Raw genomic sequence first — 23,381 nt, forward strand, 5'->3', positions numbered from 1 at the left:
AAGTCAGCCAGAGTTCTTGTGTTACAATACCAGAAATCATATTTTCTTCCGAACTACTTCTCTTCTGCCTTAAAGATCAAGTAGAACAGTGGCCCCCAACCTTTTTGGGCACCAGGGTCCGGTTCCGTTGAGAAAGGTTTTTCCACAGACCAGAGGAGACGTGGTTTTGCATGCTGCCTGCATACCACAAATGGAGCTTCACTTGTTTGCAGGTCCTGGTTGCTGGCATGCCATGGTACCGGTCCACGGATCAGGACTGAAGACGTCTCATGTAGAAGAAAGAAAGTAGGCTTCATCTTTTAGTTTGACTTTGCAGACAGAAGGGCCTGTGCATTCACTCTCTAACTTCACTTCTTTATTCAATTAAAACAGGGGTGCAAGGTATAGCATTCTTGAACCTTTCCAGCTTTTCTGTGAGAAGGAACCTTCGACAATGCACTTCTCTTTGGATGGTATGTTCTGCTTAATCTGCAGACTGGACAGCCACAAAAATGATACATGAAGTCATAAATGTACCACCAACGAATTTGGTCTTTCAATTTCATACTACAGTTTGGGAAGATAGCAAGGTTGGTGGAGGCACAAACAGAAACAAGGAATTGCTGCTGCTGTTATAGCATTTAGTTTTGGGTGCTGTTCTGGAAGCATTCTTCAGATCACATTTCTAATCACAAGGCATCCTCAGAAATTTGTGATGGGAAAATATAGGAGGGATTTCAAATAAAAACCATTGGGATTCCATATTTATGAATGACGTTTTTTTTTTCCTCTGGAGCCTCAGGCTTGGAAAAGCTGTGCAGGAAAAAAACGCTTAAATATGCGAGCAGTGTGAATGGAATTAATTAAAAAAACCTCTTACAAATGTCATTTTTTCTTACTGTAAAACCTTTGTTGACGAATAGTAAAATGCTTAATCCATATCAGGCCAAAACATAGTATGGGCTAGATTGTTTCCATTTCTTTGTAAATCAGTTTCATATAAACATGTTAATTAAAAGGCTAGCCATGATGTTATAATTACCTTGAAATTTGCTTGTTTTTTTAGTGGCCTAAATCTTAGCAATTTCCCAAAATATAAAATATTATTTTAGATTTCTGCAGATAACCATTTAAGGAGGAGGTTTATGTGTACCGTGGGACTGACAGGTGTGTTGCTACTTTGCCTTGGCTTGTAGTCTCAAAAATCTTTTAATTGTACAGCAGCCTGTGTGAAAAATAATTAGGAGCCTCTGGCTTAGCTTATGTTACATTGCTCTGGTGCGTCATTCACACAACCAATTTTGTTGAAAAAATGAAATTGTTGGTCAGTGTACCCTAATAGTTTTTCAACAAAGGTGGACAAACAGACAGTTCTGTAGTAGTTTGCAACCAAATGAGAAGCTGCCAAATGTACCAGTAAGCATAATTGGTGTGCCTTAGGTTAAAGCTGGATTCTGTACAAATTCGTTTCGTACAAATGTAGGCAAGGACATTTATTTTGGCAAATGTTCTTGCCTACATCTCATGCTTACATAATCTTCCTAAGACCTCTGTTGAAAAAAGTGGAAGTCTTTTTTTCTTATGTAAAAGAGCCACTTTTACAGTAAGTACAGAATGTGATCTTCTGAAGTGGAAATTACAGCAATGCATCAACAGAAGTGTTTTCATGTCCATTTGCTTCTGTATATTTTCTCCCCAGCCTCCAATGTTCTTAAAACTCATTCCTTGCATTTTGATCTGACATGTGACATATTTTAACTGGCACAACCCATTTAGATTTACAATATTTTTTTAAAAAAAGTATTGAGAAATTCTCAAAGAAGAAGGCTGCATTAAAGCACTTGATGTTACTAAAACGCCTTGTAGAGTTGCTGGTGTCCTGCGTGTAAATGGCATCCATATCAGATGGTTTTTCTCCAACAACTCTTCTTTCACTAGGACTTTGGTGTAGAAACTTGTCTAGGGCCATTGTTTCAATGCTTCATGCTTGGGCTTTCTTTTGATAAAATAGGTGGAAAAGGCCTTGCTGGGTATAGAAGCAAATATCAGAATCTTCACTGTGCTACTCACAAGTGCAAGTGTGGATATCTCCATGGTTTTGAACTTAAACAATAAAAATGCTGGTATGTTACAAAGCAAATCATCAGCTTTCAAGACCATCTTGGGTTCTACAGAAACTTACTTGGAAAATTAAAATGTCAAGTGCCTATGCTACAGAACTTGCTTTATAAAATTTGCATCTCACCAGAAAAACACAATAGTAAACTTGGGTGGATAATTGCTACCTTGGAGAGTTGTAAAGGGTGATATGAGCACCATCTCATTAGTTTAGCTTCTTATAAGGGCAAAGTTTTGAGACTAGCTATTCCCACTAAAGGATGCATGAACACATCTTCCCAATATCAGCCTTCTTCACTGAACATTCATAGTATATACACAAAGTGTCATTTGACCTCAAAAGGTTGGGAACCCCTCAGCTAAGAGGTCAAATCAAAGGTACAGTAAAGGGTTCACAGTTTGAGCTCATACTGAATTTGATTTTACACTAAAGAGCAGCAGTGATTACAATGAAAACTGAAGGAAGCAATAGGACAACACTTCCCTAAATATCAAGGCAGTCACAGAAGGCTCCTTAAGTAAATGCAGCAAGATCTCATCATTTTACTTCTGCTTCATATCTTGGTTGATTTTCATTTCCTGCCAAAAGATGTATCCTTCAAATGTTCTCCACCTGCTAGCTGTGCTGTTGTTTAGGATTTCCATGTGCATGTAAGCTACATAGAACCTTCCTGTCTTGTATTTATGGTTCCAAGTAATCCCTTTATGTGACTCCCAATATTCATTAGGTATTCCTATTCTTCCAGATCTCTCTAATGCCGCTATACACTACATAAACATTTACAAAACATTTCTTAAGTTTTTAAGTATTTCCTTCTTTCTAATGTGTGCACAAATCTACTTTCCCCTTCTGTGATGTTTTTAATAGCCAACTTTTAAAAATAGAAATGGTCATGGGAAAAATTTTTAATATCTGATCTGTGTTATGAGTTTATTTACAAAATCATATCTACAACATATGATCAATCCAGGTTTGGGTTTTCTCCCTTATGCCATCCCTTCCTGATATTTTAAATATATAAGCAGGTCCTCAACTTGAGGGAAAAAAAAACCTCCCAAGAGCAAGTGCTAGTTTGCTTTAAACAAGCCTTTTCTGCTCTTAAGGAGTAGATTGCAGAGAGAGAGAGAGAGAGAGAGGCCTTATATACAAAGGAACATGAACTTGGATAGAACGATGAAAACTAACCCACTAATTTACAAGGACAGGCGTTCATGCTCTCTGCAAACAATACTGTAATATATATCTGGCCACAAATATCTGGAGGCTTAGATTTTGCAACAGAAAAGGTCCTTTCCAGGTAGGTATGGTTTTAACTTCAGTGTTTCTTTACAATGGCATGTTACGTCCTCAGCAACTATAAAGCATGTCAAGTCAGAAGCCTCTGCGAGAGTGGAGGAGTGAGAAGTCAACAGCAACACTTTGGTTTCCTGTGCAGGAAGTCCTTTCCTGTTCTAGGCTACTCAGCCACAGCCTGTGCATTATGTTCCAAGGTGCAGCTGTTTGCCTCTGGCTTCTGATTTGCAGGAGGTCTGCCACAGGGTCACTTTTTTTAAAAAAAATATTCGGCAAAAGGAGATGGCAGCAACTCTTGCTTGGCACCGTACGGTGGCATGTTTCACTCTTTGAATCCCTGGATGCTGCACAGAATTCGCTTCTGGTGGCCAGGAAGACCCACGCCCATCTGCTTCAAGTCCCTTAAATCACACAGATAAGGAAAAAAGATTAGCCACCGCATTTGCTAGAGAAGAGGGACAAGTTAGAGAAACGGACCATTTCCTAGAGTGGTGGCATCCATGAAAGGTAACCCTCCCCCACTTCTCTAGTTTTGTAAAATACATAGAAAATGATTGCTCAAGAAAATGACAGGAAAAACTGAACTTAATTAAATTAATCTCAATTGCTGGGTCTAGCAATGGGAGGTGGTAGACACTAAGTGGGGAAGACAGACACCATATTTTGCAGTGACTGAAGATTTGATAACGAATCCAAAATGCTGGTTAATGCTATTGAAAAGGGAAATGGGGGTGCAAAGCTTTAAACAGCTAATTTTATTTCTTATCTTACAAAGAACAGACCAGTGTGTGTCATTGTATTACAGCATGGTTCTAATTTAAATCTATATAGGCAATATTTTATAAGGCGTGTACATAAATGTCCCGTATCTGTAAGGTCTATATCCTACAAATTAGATATTTGCAAAAATAATCCTTGTGCAACAATTTCTTAACAGTGCTATCTGCCAAATTCTTTTCTTTCCAGCTCATGTGAATTTTGCTATGTTGATAATGTTGATTACTTGCATATGTCTGATACTTTTAGGAAGCGTTGCAGATGTATACTATGTTATAACAAAAGGGACGTGTTTATTGATTTTTTTTTTGTCCTGCAATTTTTTCATATTCACTCTTTTGGGTGGCAGAGGATTTATTTTAGTGTTATAAAAGCTTTCATTTGATATTCTGTACCCTATTTCTATTGTTGATTAAACAGTTCTTGCAAATGTTTGAAAGACTATAAAAAAGCCCAGAAAGCTATTTTGGCCAGAAACATCACAGTGCTGGTGGAAATTGGCAAACGGATTCTTATGTCCTTGCCATGCCAATTCTCACTCTTTGAAACTCCAAAGTAACACTCTTCTTTACCCTAACTTGCTCATTTGCAAAATGAGGCCAAAATAGAGGTGGCTCTGTAGCTTTTTACTCATTTCCAGTTCCTCAAAGGAACAGCATTGCTATGGCTATGTGTTTGTTGCTATATGGATCCAAGCAACTACTTGGATTTTAGCTGTTTTACTAATTCTCTTCTTGATGCATACTTGAATGTTAATACGTGGAATTGGTATCTTCCTTTGTATCAGGAAAATTACTGGCCATGCTAGTTGGGTGGAGGAACACTGTTAGCAGTCCTAACAGTGATGGCAATACTGACAACATCTATAATAGTATTTCCTAAGGAACTCTGCCAAAAAAGGGATCAAATATTTAAGGGGCTAAACTTTAGCTGATGTATTTTTCACCAAGTTTTTCAAACAGAGGGAAGACGATGCAAGGGTGTGGAAGCATGAGGATGTTACAATATCTTTGTTGTATTATGAATTTAGTGAACTATAACTGACCTCAAAAGCTATAAAGTTCTTTGTACTCTAGTACAGGGGTCCCCAACCACTACCGGGCCTATTCGGAATTGGGCAGGGCGAGTGGCTTGCTGGAGTGCGCATACACAGCTCAACTTGTGTGAGTAACGGGCCAGCAGGCACTCATGCGTGTGTGCTGAACCACTACTTGCACAAGGGCTATGTGTACGCCAGCCCACTGCTCATAAGGCCCAGTTCCCTTCTCCCTTCCTCCCATCCTTTCTGCCAAATCACAAAGGTTGGGGACCACTGCCCTAGAAGAAAATTCTATGCATACTCTGGCATTTAATTGTAATTCATGCCTACCAGCCTTCTTCTACCTTAGGTCAAAACCCACAGCCCACACACGCAAAGCTTACTCAGCAGATAGGTCCAGGACAGATTCCATTGTGTTCAGGCCAGCAGTATGGAAGTTGAGGATATAGCGTTTCATGCGGATGGATTCTAGCCACTCGGGGATAGACCGATAAGGAATCCCATCAGACCCACTGCAGCTTGGAAGTCGAAGTGTCACCCTGTAAATGGATAGGTATTTTCAGACCAATTACGAAATTTAAACTGTAACATGGGAGAAGGACAGGACCCTACTTTGATGAAGCTGGAAACCATTCTAAAGGCTGAGAAGCTCCTTTGTGTGGAGAATTTCGCTTTTCATTATTTGTCTCATATGGAAATTCGCCTTGCATACTCAGTGCTTTTCTCCATAATAGGGACAGGGAAGATGATTTCACACATCATATAGAAAGATCACCCTAAATGAATACATGTAGGAGATAAATATGCAGGTGCACCAAACAGGTCTCCTCATACATAAAGTATAATTAACCCTGGTAGTAAAATTCAGATTTTGTTGCTGAAGAATTATGTTTAGATAGAATCTCCCAAACGTTTCTAAAAGAATGCTTATCTCTTACCGAGGGTCAAAATCAGCCACAGTTCGAAGCAAATGTGGGCTGGAAAGAAAGTGGTCTAGCTGAGCCTGGATCTCCCGGAAACGTGGCCTCCGTGTCCGATCATATGACCAACACACCTTCATCATATCATAAAGGATAGAGGGACAGTCCACTGGTGGGGGGAGTCGGTACCCATCTTCTATGCTTTTCATCACCTATCCAGAAAAACAGGCAATCAATCAGTTTGTGCAAAATTCCTTGGATAATGTAGCAGAAGTATGAAGCATTTCTTGACCCCAGATCTAAGCACTGGAATCATTTGGAATGAGAACCATGAATTTTCAGAGATTCATTTAGACTATTATTTGAACTATGGATGCCAGATTAAATAACCTCATGATAGATCAACGGATTTTTAAAAGCATTAAAATTTTAACAAGTGCAAAGCACCATTAGGGCAAGGCCCCTCTGAAGATTATGTGATTATGATGTGAATGAGTCATTTCAAACGAAAAGCAGTGTACTGTTTTGTTTTTCAAAGAATTGGGCTGATTTCAGCAACAGCCACATAATTTCTTCTAGTAATTTTTTCCTCTTGAAATACAGAAAAGTAAATTCTTAGTTGATTTCTTGTCTATTACAGTATAAACAAAACCTGCTGCCCACCGCCCCCCCCGCCCCAACCCAGATCTGTATGAGGTAAGGAACCTCTGAGGCACTTGATGGTGAAGGAACAAAAGTATCTTCTTCCTCTTTCTGCCAATGGAGACTTTTTATGTGAAATTCAGGTTAGGGGGTTCTCCCATTGGCAGGACAAACGTTTCTGATCCAGGAGTATATACAGTATGTTGGCATAAATTTCATGATTCGTTAACAACAATTCATTCAACACAACAGTCTATTTATGACTGAATAAAAAAATGGAGACTTAACCAAACCATTTTTTCCCTCCAGGGTATTTGCTTGTTCAAAGGATGGTTTGACTGACAATCCTGTTTCTCCTTTCCCTCTTACCTCCTGATTGGACATATCCCCATAGGGCTTGTCTCCATATGAAAACACCTCCCACATGACAATACCAAAACTCCAGACATCGCTGGCAGAGGTGAAGATTCGATTGGCAATGGCCTCTGGAGCTGTCCATCGAATAGGGATCTTTCCACCCTGTTCAATGAGGAAAGGAAATTGATACTCAAAAAATCATTTTTTTAAAAAAAAAATATTATGAGGCATAAATACATGCTGGTATTTCCTCCCCTCATTGAGGAGTACCCTCTAATAGCTTCTGTTGTGCATTACCTTTGTTTCATATGTTCCTTCCACATCATTTTCCAGGATTCGAGAAAGACCAAAATCTGAGACTTTGCACTGAAGGGTGTGTGATACCAAGATGTTGCGTGCAGCTAGATCACGATGTACATAGTTGCGGTCTGAGAGATAGGTCATACCTGAGGCAATGCCCTGCAGCATTGTCACTAACTGCACCGAGCTGAACTTGTCGATATTCTCCTGCAGGGCACACAAGGACACTGATGAATGCTTGCATTCTGTTCATCTGTTTGCTTCACAGCAAGGAAAGGGGGTTACATTTGTCTTAGGTAAGAGGAACAAAGTCTCCGTTCACAGCTGAAAAGCTTCACTTTAGGGCAGGGGTGTCCAACCTTGGCAATTTTAAGACTTGTGTACTTCAACTCCCAGAGTTCCTCAGCCAGCTTTGCTGGCTGAGGAACTCTGGGAGTTGAAGTCCACAAGCCTTAAAGTTGCCAAGGTTGGACACCCCTGCTTTAGGGATATATTCAAATAGTCCATCAGACCATCAGGATGCTCTACAACATAGGATTCACTCAATCAAAAAACACTATGGGTTTTGCTAGGTAGTACTTATACTCCTAAAAAGTAAGCAGAGGTTGGAGGTTTCCAGAACCACTGAGTACCACTCTATGCATATGCAGCCTGGGAGAGTGAACATAACTTAGGTAAACAAGAGTTCCAAAGCTTTAAATGGATGGGAAAGATTTAACAAAACTGGCATCAGTTAAACCATTATTTTTCAATGACAGGCCTGTAAGATGTGTGGACTTCAAAGCCCAGAAATCCACATATCTTACCTTTCTAAAGTTGAGAAACACTGAGCTAAATGATCATGTGTACACAACTGTGGTGTTATCACATTGAAAGACCCATGTCTAAGAATGAGAATACCAAGTTAAAAGCTGGCTGAGGTTCATGCTGTGAAGATGTCATAGTATGTGTAGAAGATGACCAGAGGTAACATGAAATAAACTTCTATTCATTTTGGACCTAACCCTTGCTCTGATTTCTTATGCCTGACAAGTATGCTGGGTAGACTAAGACTAGTCGAAGGAACTTATGTCCTATTTTCTAAATAACGTTTAATATCACTGTTTAGCAACACACACACAAAACTTGCCTGAAAAACATATTAATCTACTGTTCTCTCTCATCTTATTTATGTGGGAAGATATTTCATACTAAACTGAGAGATTGATTAACGTCATTCAGCAGTTCAACCTTACTATCAGTGTGAAATGTTACAGCTCAGACACACATTCAGCAGTTCAAGTAATCACCAAATTATTTGATTAAACAATTGTCCAGTTTCTTACCCTTAAAAAGGTGTCCAGAGCCCCATTTTCCATGTATTCTGTAATAATCATCATTGGATTCCCTGTGGGGGGTAAAAGAAGAAGAAATACTAAAGTTATTTTCTTATTATCCCCATATCTTCATCTTCCTTCTCATTTCTTTGGCCACGAACATAGATTTTATTTCTGAGAAATTTCATAGATTTTATAGTCTGAGAAATATACTTTTGGAGGAGGTAAAGCTGCTATCCACATAATCAGTCCTTTCCCTTGTCTAGCTCACTATCGCCTATTCAAACTTGCAACAGCTACCTCAGATCAGAACACAACCTTTCAGGAGCATTTTACATATCAAAGATCTTTTGTGCTTCAGATCCAATCAACTTCACATCCAATCACTTCACTCCCTCTGGGGAATCCCAGTTATACAAATCTACTTTATCTCACAACCATCACTGTGTGTGTATGTCCCACTGCCATTACAACTCTGAATTCTTACGTTTTGTGACAACTCCCTCGAGCCGGACAATGTTGGGATGGTTGAATTGGCCCATGATAGTTGCCTCACGGAGGAAATTCCACCAGGTTGAATCTGAGTAAGTTGACTTCAAGGTCTTGATGGCCACAATAATACGTTCTTTTCCTGGGAAGTGCAGTGCACCACAATAGACCTCTCCAAATTCTCCTATGGAACATCCAAGGACAAGGCAAAGGATAAAGGAAATGGAGAAATGGTATCAGGAGAGGCAGATACAATCAGACCTAATGAAACTTACCTTCACCAATAACTGTGTCAATGGAGACAATAGATGGGTCCAGTTCCTTTGTGAATTCTAAGACACCCCTTCGGGGATCCTCATATGGTTGGAGATCTACATAAGGTTTCAACCACATCTCATCTGCAATAAAAGCTGACAATATAAACTAGTTTCTCCCAAAAGTTTCAGACAGCAGGGGGGAAAATCAATTCCATTGACTTGATGAAAAATAAGATCTTCCCACACTGCAGTCCTAAACATATTGGATAAGAAGTAAATCATGCTGGGCTAATGAACCCTACTTTCATGAATAAACACCAGGATGATGAAAGCTTCTTCATTCAGAAAAAAATCTCAGAACAATATGTCCCATCATGGCATTTCTTTGAGATACATAAACAGAGATTCCCTGGGTGCTGAGTGTGAAGGAAGAATAGCAAGAGAAGATGACTTTTACAGTTTCCACAAACCAATTCTCCATATTAAATCTCTATAGGTTCCTCCCCCCCCGCCCTGCTCAAAAAATATGCTCCAGGAGGGTGCATTTGGGGGAAAAGTGGCCAGAAAAAATTGGCCAACAATCTACTAAAACTTATTTATTCTTGACTACTTCTATCTAGTTACTCAAACGTCTCCTGATTACTTGGCATATAACCAATGGTGGGATTCAATTTTTTTTACTACCGGTTCTGTGGGCACGGCTTGGTGGGTGTGGCAGGGGAAGGATATTGTAAAATCTCCAGTCAGAGGTGGGATTTGCCAGTTCTCCGAACTATTCAAAATTTCCGCTACCAGTTCTCCAGAATTGGTCAGAACCTGCTGAGTACCACCTCTGCATATAACAGTCTTTTGCAACTGGCATTCCACAAATACGTTTTTTTTGCAATATCAATTGCCCTGCCACCCATGTTAGCAAAACTTCTGAAGATTCTAAAGACTGGAGAAGAGACCACTGTGCTTGAATTTTAGAATGCAGATCTTTGCCATCTGCCTTTAAAACAACAACAACTGAAGCCTCACCTCGGTTGTAGCCATTGTGACATGGTCGTGCTCGGTGATGATGAGCTCGTCTGAAGGATAAGAATAAACATAAATAGAGGCTATAAGCAAGCAGGGAATAGAACAGAGCAAATTCCTGTCTTTGATGACAACCATAGCCTCTTTCCTTTGGGAACTGCTGCCTTTACCTTCGACGGAAGATTATGAGTCCTGTAATCAATCCAAGGAACAACAGGATTCCAAAGATGATTGACACAATCACTCCTCCAGGCAGCATACCAGTGTCTGCAAGATCAAAGGATGAATTACAGACATCCCTTCACTAGAACAAGAAAATCTATTTATAAATAGATATTAAAACACATTTATTCAGATAAGAATTAGGATTATGTACTGGATTTCAACATTAAAACTGCAAAATGCTCCATAAGGTTTAATAATGGTCTTACCACCTGTTTCATAAAGTATGGACCCTGTATTATTGGGGCTATGTAGACGTTTATTTTTATTTTTAATGTTAATCCATGTTTCCATTTCACTTGATATTGCATATATTTTTGCATGATACACTCCGTGCTTTAATACGCTTACAGAAATAGTTTTAAAGCACAATACATCAAATTGGTTGCACTATTTAGCAATCAGTTCTGGTTTATTTATAAAGTCCTGATGCATCAGGTTATGAGAAGAATTGATGGAAATACACAGTGATGATGTCTATGCCCAAAATAGAAATGCTAAATTTATCCGAATACTTTATATTCAAGAGAAATATTGAAGCTTTTGTAAGTGGGTAGTTTGACCAGATCTCAAATAATGCTCTTAGCAACGACTGCCTTATGGGTAATTCTTCCTTTATGTTGTTCTCCTAATTCCATTTACAGAAACAATAGTTGGTGGCTTTCGTCATGCTTGTTCCTCTGACCTTGCTTAAATTGTCATAAAGGGAACCATATGGATGTTAGAGGACTTTCATACCGCAACTGTATTCAGCATAGGCAGCTACAGTGATGGACCCCAGGGAAATGAATACGTGTGAAAAACAATGGAACAACCCTAAGTATGCAGTCAATTGGCATCAAGAAGCCATATAATTAGGGCTCAGAGGTTTTTATTTGCTCTTCATATTTTATTGCAGAAACTGGCATGATTCCCTGTCGATGACAAACATAGCTGCTGTGTAAATTATGCGGCAGATCTGTTGCCAAAAGAAAAGTATTTTCATTAAGAGACTTTTTAGCTGCCATTACTTCCTTCTCTCCAATCTCTCCAAAGTGCTTTGAAGCCATCTGTGATTGCCCTAACTTCTGCTGACTCAGAAAATGATGTAAAAAATTACTCTTCTAACTTGAGTGCCGCGGAGGCTGCTGGAGCAAAAGTCTCCTCATCTCCCCAAAGTCTGGCACTTTGCATGTTGTTTGGCAGCTGATACAAAAAGAGCAAAACAGCCACAATCTCTTTTCCCTTTCACTGGTCTGGGCTACTGAGGAGAGCTGCAAAGCCAACACTGAACACTCCACTTAGAAGGCCTGTTAGGGCAGATGCAGCTCAGGGGTCAGGAGGAGTAGAGGGGGTGGGGGTGGTGGGAAATATTATCTCCAATGGTGAAATAAGGTATCCCTAAACTTTGCAGAGCTCCAAGTTTCCAGTTGCAGCCAGCTTCACAGCATTTCTTTTGCAAACAGTTCGTCAAACATTGGCTCAGCTGCCCCAAAAGAAATAATAACAAGGGATCAGGGGTGGCCTTCAACTGGTGTTACTGCCGGTTTGGTGACTATGTTTTGCCTGACACGCGCTGCACGCACATGTAAGAAAACCTTAGGCTGTGCTGCCCGGACAGTTGAAAAGCGCTGTGCGCAGGTGCGCAGTGTTTGAAAAGCCTTTCCCCCCCTGCTTTTTCAACATCAGCTGTGCCGCACAAACCAGCTGAGGTTGAAAAAGCAGGAAATAAAGGTAAGAGCCCAGGTGGGGGCTCAGCCCACACAAACCAGCTGAGGTTGAAAAAGCAGGAAATAAAGGTAAGAGCCCAGATGGGCGGGTGGGCAGGCCAAACAGCAGCGAACACAGAACCGGTTTGGTGTCTGCTGTTCTTCAGAGCTACCAGGTCTGTAGAACCAGGCAGAACCGGTAGCATCCCACCCCCTGCAAGGGATCACAAAAGCATGGAGCTGAGCTGAAAGTATCTAGCATGGGAATTCTTTCAGTCTTGTTTTGCATTGTTATTTATTAATTCATTTTGCTTTGAGCTACTTATTTACTTCATTGCACTTTAAAGTTTAAACAACATCATCTGAGACAAAGTCAAATTACTTTTGGAAACTCCATATTTTGATCATATCCTTAAAAAGGCAGCTGCCGTGAGGTTAATGTATCTTTGTTCATGATGACAACACTGCAGGCAGCATTTTTAAATAACACTTCAGTAATAATAGTACATCTGGATATAGGAAGGTGCAACAGAGAGAGAGAGAAAATGAGATGCAACTGCATTTGCCCCTTCCTTTCAATGCATAAGGACAACAGACTTTTCATCCTTTGGCTGGTTCTTTGCTTTCAAAACTGGTATTAAATCCACAACACGAAGCAAAGTTTTTACTTCATTCCTTATTAAAAATTAATCTCTAAACATCAGCATACCTTATTCAGAGCCAATAAAGGTGGTACATGACTTACAACCATTGATTTGGTGACTGTTCCAAGTTGTAGCAGCACTGGAAAGAGTGACTTACAACCAGTCTTTGCATTTGTGACTGTTGCAGCCTCCCCATGGCCTCACATGATCAAAATGTGGGTGCTTGGTAACCAGCGTATATTTATGACAGCTGCAGCATCCTGAGGTCATGTGATTGTCATTTGCAACCTTCCCAGCTAGCTTCCAACCAGCAAAGTCAATGGAGGCAGCTGGATTCATTTATTGACCATTAGTTTCACTTAATGGCCAGGGTGATTTGCCTAACAACCACGACAAAAAAGGTAATGAAATTGGGTATATCTCACTTAACAACCACCTTGCTTAGCAATGGAAATTCTGGTCATAAATCAATATTTCTTTTTTTTTTTTTTTGGAAATTCTCATAGAAGACAGGTTGGAAATTATGGCAACATGTGACAACTATGTACCTCTTCTTTCTAAGATGGAAACATAACATGGAAAGATTCTGGTCTGCCCTTTGGACCTCCTTTCTAAAGAGGACAATTAATAGCTCCCACTCTTAGACTATTTCAGGAACAGGGACCTCCTCAGCAGTTATATAGGACAGAGGATGCAAAATGCTAAATTAGAGGCAATCTGGGATAATTTTCTGAGGGCAACTCAGCCTTCCTTGGGATATTCTTACTGTCCATATAAAACAGAAAGAGGATAGCCCTCGATCTGCACTTGAGTTCACTTAAAAATGCTAAAATATTTCAAGAAATTTGTTGGATGATGACTATTGGATTAAATCTTGCATTAGGCATAACCATGGGTAATGCCAATAACAAAATATACTTTCTGGAATCCTTTGGCTGTATTCTCTGACTTTATTGCAGAACCTTAAGCTTTGGGACAAGGAAGAGATTGGTAACTGACTCTTTTAATGGGATGCCTTGTAAGATGAATGATGGTGATGGAACTCAATTCAATCGTCCAAGTTTACCTCTTTCTTTCACCTTGCTAAAAGAAAGACAGGGCCTTTTCTTGATATTTATCTGTCCTTATGAGTATACACCCAAGGAAGGTATTTACCCATCCATGTTTGCAAACCTTGCCTTCGGCACTCCTTCAGGGGAAAATTCCCTAAATCTCCAGTGAAACAAGGCCTTTGCTCCTTTAGTCAGGGTCAAGTGGATAATATTAAACACTATGTTTAATATTGACACTTTATGGAGCGATGAGAACAACACCACCAACAAACGGCTGGGTCATAGTTCTGGATGATTAATTTCTGTAAGAGTGAATATTTCTTATACTAGTAATCAAGTAGCTATTTTTACCTTGTAGTCTGTTAAATCTAGAAAGAAAATTGTTACTATTCTAATTGCTGATTCCTGATTAAATAGAATTGAGGTTATGCCATTATTTTATGTTGTTGTAGAAATAAAATGCAGAATTGAATTAATGTAATGTTTAGAAAAAAATACAGAATGTGCCTGAGCATCTATCTTGGTTTCTCTCCAGAGCCCTCTGCAGCAGTTCATGGCTCACAAGTTGTCACTAGTTGGCTTATTTATTTCAATGATTTGGCAGGTACAGCTGCTTATGCTAAGAGAGAAACAAATCCATAAAAATATCTGTGGCTTGTTTTGCGATAATTTTTTTATGGCAAGCAGAAATTGCTGTCCAGTGCCATGAAAATGGCAAAATAAACTTGAAAGAAGACAGTAATGGCCATTGGTAATATATGATACAGGGCTAGCATGCACAACTGAATACATTTGCAGTAAATCCAGAGTTCTTAATTTGTACATTAAGCTTTCTCCAATTTATTTTTTTGGAGACTTAGTGGTTAAGGCATCAAACTAGAAACTGGGAGACTGAATTCTAGTCCTGTCTTAGATACAAAGGCAGATGGATAACCTTGGGCCTGTTCCTCTCTCTCTGTCCTGGGAAGAACATAAGAACAATCTGTTTATGAAATCTTCCCAAAACAACTTCAGGGACAAATCCAGGCAGTTGAAATCCAATCCACTTCAGTGGCAAGAGCAGCCTCACATATTTAATTCTTGGTACATACATGTTGCTTTCTTTAGTGCAACACATCAGAGGCTTTATATGGATATTCAGTGGTGGGATTCAAACTTTTTTACTACCGGTTCTGTGGGCGTGGCTTGGTGGGCATGGCAGGGGAAGGATGCTGTAAAATCTCCATTCCCTCCCCATCCTACTAACCTGCTTTCCAGCTCCGTTCTCCTGTGCAGGGCAACCAAAGAAGACCCAGCCAATCAGCTGGGACTCGGGAGGCAGAGAATAGATGGGGGTGGGGACAGTCAGAGGTGGTATTTGCCGGTTCTCCGAACTACTCAAAATTTCCGCTACCGGTTCTTCAGAACTGGTCAGAACCTGCTGAATACCACCTCTGATTTGATTGCATAAGACCACAGACAACCTGATCAATTTCAGTAAGTCCGCTACTGTAAAAATTGGTACTGAAGCTTTTAAAATGTTTATTAATTGAATAACTAGATTAACCATTTAGTTGGAATTATTCTTAGCAACCATATAAACAGATTTTCTCCAGGAATTCTATTAATACTGAGACTGTTTTCACTACAGGGCAGAGCTGTCAAACTCCCAGCCCATGGGCCCGATGCATCACACACTGGCCACACCCATGCCTGGGGGAAAAAAGTCTCAATATATCATGTGATGCCGTCACGACGACATGAACTTGACACTCCTGCTGTAGGTTAAATAAGGAAGTACAGGGGAAGGAGGGAAATTTATCTTCTCCTCATAGGAAAACTGTTTCCATCAACAGCTGTTTTTTTTTGACCTAGCTATAAAACATGAAGTAAATTATAATTGTAAAATTTTATAATTAAAAATATAATTAAAATACAAAAAAATTCTTTTGTTACGAATGTTAATTTCGAGAAATAAATAGTTTATAATTAAAAAAAATAGCATGAAGAGAGAATGCCCTCCCACCAAATGCAGTTCCAATTTGGATGGTCTCTTGCCTCAGAACTGGCTTCTTCAATCACTGAGCTACAAACATTCCTCAACACAGAACTGGGATATGAAAAGACAACCTTGTGGCAGAGTGCGGAATTCCTGCTCCTGGGAATATGGTCCAGGTCCTAACGGTGTGATGGAGCGCACACGCAGCAGGTAGGCTGTGTCAGGCTGCAGGTTGGCCAGGGTTACGTGAGGTTTCTGAAGATGATGAACGGTGTAGTGTTTTTCTTCTCCCTGTGGAATCAAACAACCAGAATTGCTTTCTAAGAGTCAAAATGAGATGCAAAGGGCTCCACATCAAGGGGACAGTCTTATAGATTTTGTTGGAGGACAATAGAACAGCACACTTCACCTTCTCGAAGTACAAAACCTCATAGTTCACAGAGCTCTGGCTGCGAAGACGGGAAGGGAGCCAAGTCACAGAGATGCTGCTGTCATTCCGCTTATCCAAAATGACATTGGTCACCACAACTGGAGCTGGGTGGAAGGAGAAACAAGATGGTCAAGCTTAACTTGTCCTTTTATAGCTGAAGGCAATGCCAAGCCCATTCAAAGTTTATATTTCTCAGTATTGGTTTACCTTGCTCTATGAAAGTAACAATAGCTGGAACAAATTCCGCAATTAGGGGCCTGCTATGAAAGGAACCCGAAAGAGAAGCCAATCTCACCTATAAAATCCAATTGGCTAGCATTCTTTTCATATTCTTTTCAATCTCTTTGATATTTAGAGCCAGTTCCTCTACAAGTACAGTAGTTAGATCAGCATCTGGCTCCATGGTACATTCTGATGAGTGATTCTAGCTCCCAGAATGTACCCTGCATATATGATGGTCTGAGACATTTCTATGCTGGAGCTAGAAGATCCCAAGGACTCTCCTGTTCTTACACACATCCATGTAGCAACAACAGGACACAAGTTTTTACTGTAGGTACCATTACCTGTTTAAAGCTCTTTAAAAGAAAGAGGTGCTATATAGTGCAAGAGTCACAGAAGAATTTCCCATTCTTCAGTGTTAACTTTGTGATTGTGCATGTTGTTTGGATTTTCTGTCCCAACTTCTAGATACTTGGACTAATCTTGGTTCTAAAAACTATTTCCTTGGAGATTGCTTTGTAGCCTTTGTAGCAGGACTTTCCTCCAGCTCAAAGTTTTCTGCTCAATGCTGAAATGTTCAGTGTTGAAAATTCCCTAACACATGACCTCTGTATGAAGGCTGCAAAGTCTCCCATCTATTCAGACACTTGTCATTCAACCCATAGAAGTATATATTTGTCTTATAACCATTCATTTAGTGAAGGTTCCAACGATGTTGAAAAGAAGTGACTTATGACCATTTTTCACACTTACGAACATTGCCGCATCCCCGTGGTTACATGATCAAAATCAGGAGGCTTGGAAATTGGCATGTATTTGCAGTGTTCTGGGGTCATATGTCCACCTTTTGCGAACATCTGACAAGCAAAGTCAATGGAGAAGCCAGATTCACTTAACAACTGGGTTGCTAACTTAACAACTGCAGTGATTCCCTTAACAACTGGAGCAAGAAAAGTTGTAAAGTGGGGCATAACTGTCTTGCTTAGCAACAAAAATTTTGGGCCCAATGGTGGTCATACATTGAGGGCTAACTGCAATTTCTGTCTTCTGGAGCATTAGTGAAACAAGCACCATGGCTAATATTCCAAAACCATGACCCTATTCTGAGCAAGTGGAAGTTTTATTTAGCTGGAAGATTGCATCCCTACCAAAGACGAGTACATCTGCTTGAATTACTTGGGGAAGGAAAGATAAGAGCAATTTGGTCTGCTCAGCTGTTGTTTTTAAAAGGCGAACATAATTTGGCTAAAATTGAAGTAAATTAAGAGGAAGGAATTGTAGGTTTTAAAGTTCAAATGGGGAAGGGAAGGGTGTTACTAGAATATTAGTATGAAGGAGTTGACCAAAGAGACCTGATTCCAGATCTCTATTATTATTTTTATTATTTCAAAATTTGGAGAGTCTTTTCTTTCTCCTTAGCAGTATGAACATTTGGATACAACATGAAAGACATTATTTATGGTATTACTTTTGAAAAGATTTTATATGCAAAGTATGGAATAGTCTAGAATAGAATAGTTGCAAGCCTCACTTATGTGGGAATTCTGTTGAACTTGGTGGAAGCTCCTACAATGAAATATGCTTAGGATAAACTCACTATACAGGGAATGTGATAGAATCCCTAGCTCTGTTTGCTTTGCTATGGTTACCACATAGCTTGCTATTACAAGTATATATTACTGTTATAAATGCACGATTTTTTTTTTCAAAAGTTGTTCATTATCCATTCTTTATTGGTGCTTATTTTACATTACTGCCATCCATCCTCAGATATTGTCAATAAAAGCAGGATACCAATAAGTGAAAATAAAACAACTACATCCAAATTAAATTTAAAAGGAAGACATAAAAATATTCTCCCTATTAAATATTGGAATACTATGAATCAAAGCAGCATTTTCCCCTTATTTAAATCATTATTTGCTTGTAGTCTATTTTTCAAGTTACTGCTGTTATTAAAACTATTTATTTTAAAATATTCTTCCTTTATTGTTAATTGCAATTATTATCCCATAAATATGTCAAATTACCTACTACTCAGAAGCATTATAATGTAGAATAGACTCTTAAACATCAGCCTAAGATATAGGAAAAAAATATGTGATAAAGACTGGAAAATCTTGTTTCCAGAAGCAACTGGTAGGCAAGATAACTCATTTTCGTAATGAGGAAATAGAGAGGTGGCACTGAAATCTAAATAATTAGAAAGGTGATGAGAGTCTCAGCTGTGCTTGGAAGTGGCTCTTTTTGACATGGCCTGCAACATGGAACAAGAAGAGGGATAGGTAGGTTACCAAAGGCAGAAGAGGGAGAGATAGGTTACCAAATTAGAGTCTTTTGGCCTTTAAAAAAGTTCAAAATTCCTGATTCGTATATGTTTCTAATGCGGTCACGATGGATGTTTCTCCTAAGGAAATGACTTGCATAAGTGCTTGTGTCACAGCCTAGTTAGATATGCCCTGGCTTGTCTGGTTCTCCGTGAATGATCAAATAAGTCATTTCTGTAGCTTAACAAAGTCAGACTGGGAATTATTTAAGTGTTTATCACGGAAATATGTTGCTCAAAGTAGTTTTAGCAACAGCAGATTAGATTAAAGAAGTAGAATTTTCTTTTGATACCACTTCATCAGGAATGAGAACTTTAAAAATCAAATATATTCATGTTAGTGGCCTCTGGTGGAGCTTTGAACACATAACAGCAATTTACAAATTGTTTTCTGGAGAGTTAATATGAGCTTCAGGTTTTATTCTCCAGAATTCAGAGTTTTAAGCATCAAACAGAAACACAGAGCTGCTAACCAGAATAATCTGGTAGAAGAGAAGTGAAAGGGCATCTGTATCATCAACACCTTTAATTTACCAGATTAATCTGATCAAGTTACCTAGTGGCCACTGTTATAATAAAGCTTGCGCTATGCTGGCTAAGATCTTTCTCCTAATAAAATTGCTTAATTCAGCCGCCTTTACCCATTACAACATGGTTGTGGTTTAAGCATCTAACAGAAACAAGATTACATTCCTGAATGGAAAGAGAGTGAAAGGGCATCGTACACAACCTTTATTACCAGTTAATCGATCAGTCATAGTGGCCCTGTTAGCTAATTTTACTATGCTGGCTAACTTTTCAATGGAAAATTGCTTTCCCCCCTTTACACATAAATGGTTGTGGTTTAAGCTCTAAGAAAAGATTACATTCCTCAAAGGAAATGCTCCTTTCAAGAATGACACCATTCATCTTATCATTTATATAAATTCTTCTGTGTTTTCAATCCTTTTATAAAGTTCACCATAACATTTCCATCAATCTGTACAGCAGGTTGGGATGATGACCTCCAGTAGACCTGAAGAGGTAAGTCTGATAGTAAATGACTTCCTCTCGACAGATCTCCATATCACCATTTGTCCTAGTTCTAATTGTCCATGTCTGTGTGACTGATGAAAGTTGGCATCCAAAACTAAGCTCTGCACTCCTGTACTTCTCTAATTTATGGTTGACACTAGTACTGAGTCAGAGAATCATTTTTAACTATTACAACATGCCCTCATCTTATGTATTACCAAAAGTGTCTATGGAGAGCTGAAGAAGCTTCTTGGATGAGAAGTTAAACGTCTTCAAAGAAAAATCAGAAAGTCTAGTTGCCTCTTGAAAAAGCACCTTTGGTACTACCAAAGGTGTTTTTTCCAAAAGGCAACTGGACTTTCTTGTTTTTTTTTCTTTTCTTTGAAAATGTTTTGTTTCTCATCCAAGAAACTTCTTCAACCATGACCTGGATGACTGAGAATCTCTGTACACATAGCTGGCTGCTCTTAGCTAGCATAAGGAACACAACAAGAACTATAATTCAACTCTACTTCAGCTTTGGTTGCTCACTTCCTGAGAATGCAACATCTTTCTTCCTTACTCATTGTAGTAACTCACCTGCATGGCCCACAGACACCCAGGTGGGGAAACTGGTGCTGTTATGTGAGGCAGGGCTGAGTCCTGATACTCCATTATGAGCCCGTACAGTGAAGCTATAATTGGTGTAAGCTTCCAAACCATCCACGATCACACTTGGTTTGGGGAGTCCTAAAGCACTGGGGGAAAAAGTCACACTACTTTCACAAGGTTCGCACACCAGAAAATGGCAACGTTGGCAGGAAACATTGTAAGTAAGATCCTGGCGCCCACCCCGATCAAGGGGAGGTTGCCACCAAAGGGAAATCTGTGTCCCCGCAAGGGAGAAGTTGAGATTGCGTGGAGCAGAAGGAGGGCCTGGAAAGGCAAAGAGAAGAAAGTGTATTAATCCTTCCATCCTGCAAAATCCTGTTTCACAGTTTTTAAACTTTTCTTAGTTCATATATTCAGTAAATAATGAGATTCTGCAGTGGTGACGTCCATTCATATTTATACTATGAGTTCTTTCCACTGGGCACAGTTTACCCACAAGCACTGGACAGAATATGTTCAGTAGATTTCAACATCAATAAGGATGATGAGATCCTTAGCCGAAAATACCAAGGGGAAGGGATCCTGTGTTGCATCTCTGTGCCTTGGACACACATCTTCACCTTACAATATATCGCCAAAGCATTGAGACCTCCACCGGGAGAGAAATGGGAGTAGGTAAAACAGACAGATATCAACACAGTGATGCAGCTCCACCACATTTTCATCTGCATTTTACAAGAGACGTGGAGGCTTCACTCTCCCAAGGACCATCTTCCCTGCCTGGAGGCCTGTTCTCCCTTCTTGGAGGACTTACTTGTGCAGGCCACAGTTTGATCCTCAATGGATGTTCTGAAGAAGCCTTGGATGCAGGGGCAGCTTGTAGAAGCAGGAGAATGGGAGAAGCTCTTGGGAGGACATTTGAGGCACTGTTCCATTTCTAGAGAGTGACGATAGAATCCGGGCTGGCAGGCTGTGCAAAAGACAAGCACCTCATGAACACCTTCCAAGGTTATTGCTATACCCAAATTAGCGTTCAAAGTCCACAGTCATAGACACGATAGAAATAATATCTTACCCAAACTCATGGAATCTTATCTTAGAACTGAAAGGCAGCTTAATAATTAGCTATTTTTGTACTTTAAGTCGTGGTGAATTTCACTTAAAAAATCCTTGTTATTGAACTGATTAGGTATGATAAACAATAATTTAGCTTCTACAAGTTCCATAGACAGGCTGTACAATTTCTGTTGGCTCAAGGATCATCACACTAGGATTCGAACAACATATCAAGCATTATGGTTGAAAAATCAATGGATTCAGAACCCAAAATGAATGGCAGGATCACAAGTTAATATTTACTTTGTTTTTATTTTTGTCTTATGTTAATTTTAATTTTAGTTCTATTGTTTATTCTATTGCAAATAATAGATTCTTTTTTCATAATCAAAGAATATTATGAAATTGAGAATTAAATTATTTTAATATAATTCAAATTAATATTTATACCACCATTTCCCAGCTATCCCCATTCTTTAGATCTTTAGATTAACTTTCTGATACTGCCATATTTCCAGTTTTATTATAATATTATAATAAAGCTTAAAATGTTATTATGTTATGATGGTATCTATTTTCTGGATGCCTAGTACCAAAAACTGTAATCCAAGCTGCTAAGCCTTATTGTTTCTATCTAGAAGCTAGGCACCAACTTAAGCTAAGCAGAATATGGTTGCACTTATATCAAATACGAAAGTTCCTTGGTCCTGGTGTTACTGTAAACTGTTATAAGTTATGGGTGACATTGAATTACTTCTTTGTATTTTGGTATGGAACGGCAATAAAAACTTATCTATTCATTTGAATAGTACATATGCATTGGATGATAATCATGGGGTCCAATTTGGATGAGAAACCTGTTTACATCTACACGCTCTTTTGGAATGCAGAATAAGCCTAGGCCAATGGTAGTTAACCTTTTTAGCAACGAGTGCTGAAATGGGAGTGCGCATGCACTGAAAAGACACTGAGTGCTGAAACACACATGCATGCACCGGAAACCGGAAGAGCAGTGTTAAGTATGGAGAATAACGGAGACCAGACATCTGACCAGTGACTTCAACTCTTTAATAAAGTGGTAGAACATAACAGAGCAATGCTATGGGCAGCAGTAACCCTTTTATAGGGTTAGCTGCTGCCTAATTAACCAATGAAAATGTGCAACAGGTTCAAACTACTGACCAATAAGGACAGTCCCAAAAGTGGCCAATCAGGGACTGGTTCTGGCCCAATCCCAAGTTGTTGTATAAGGACCAATCAAGTGTGCAGGTTTTCAACCCCTAATTTGCATTTAGGTTATTCACTTTTATTGATTCACAACAAACAGTGCCACCTGGTCTTCTGGCTTCTAATGCACATGCATGCACTAAGACCAGCTGGCCAGCCAGCTGGTCTTCGTACACGCATGTGAGTTTGAAATCAGAAGACGTACACGCATGTGCCAGAACCCAGAGGAGCAATGGGCGATGGCTGGCGTGCCCAGAGAGATGGCTCTGCATGCCACTTCTGGCATGCATGGCATACGTTCGCCATCACAGGCCTAGAGTATTTATTGGGTTCAACTGAGGACTAAATTAGATATGAAATATGTCAGGAGGTTAGTCCTGACATTCTGTCTGCATCAGAACTTGTGCATGAGGAGAGGGAAGGTTT

At 39.5% G+C, this 23,381-nt stretch overlaps 1 protein-coding gene across 2 annotated transcripts in view; it reads right to left on the minus strand.

Moving 5' to 3' along the window:
* Window positions 1-2,990: 2,990 nt before the first annotated feature.
* EPHA1 (EPH receptor A1) overlaps window positions 2,991-23,381 on the minus strand; it is an 80,006-nt gene continuing 59,615 nt past the window's right edge. The window contains exons 5-18 of one of the 2 annotated variants that reach the window (XM_026686173.2): window positions 21,487-21,642; window positions 20,661-20,996; window positions 16,499-16,623; window positions 16,221-16,380; window positions 10,676-10,772; window positions 10,509-10,558; window positions 9,507-9,629; window positions 9,230-9,415; window positions 8,752-8,813; window positions 7,424-7,633; window positions 7,139-7,288; window positions 6,146-6,339; window positions 5,591-5,746; window positions 2,991-3,792 (exon numbers count right to left, since the gene is read on the minus strand). In XM_026686173.2, coding sequence (XP_026541958.2) covers window positions 3,714-3,792; window positions 5,591-5,746; window positions 6,146-6,339; window positions 7,139-7,288; window positions 7,424-7,633; window positions 8,752-8,813; window positions 9,230-9,415; window positions 9,507-9,629; window positions 10,509-10,558; window positions 10,676-10,772; window positions 16,221-16,380; window positions 16,499-16,623; window positions 20,661-20,996; window positions 21,487-21,642 — 2,084 coding nt within the window. In that variant the 3' untranslated portion in view covers window positions 2,991-3,713. Of the gene's footprint in view, window positions 3,793-5,590; window positions 5,747-6,145; window positions 6,340-7,138; window positions 7,289-7,423; window positions 7,634-8,751; window positions 8,814-9,229; window positions 9,416-9,506; window positions 9,642-10,508; window positions 10,559-10,675; window positions 10,773-16,220; window positions 16,381-16,498; window positions 16,624-20,660; window positions 20,997-21,486; window positions 21,643-23,381 lie in introns of both variants that reach the window. The other variant, XM_026686172.2, reaches the window with a different exon arrangement.

This window comes from Notechis scutatus, chromosome 2 (assembly GCF_049901735.1).
Source record: "Notechis scutatus isolate UNSWTSFEM ecotype Mainland chromosome 2, rNotScu1.2, whole genome shotgun sequence".
Taxonomy (NCBI): Eukaryota; Metazoa; Chordata; class Lepidosauria; order Squamata; family Elapidae; genus Notechis; species Notechis scutatus.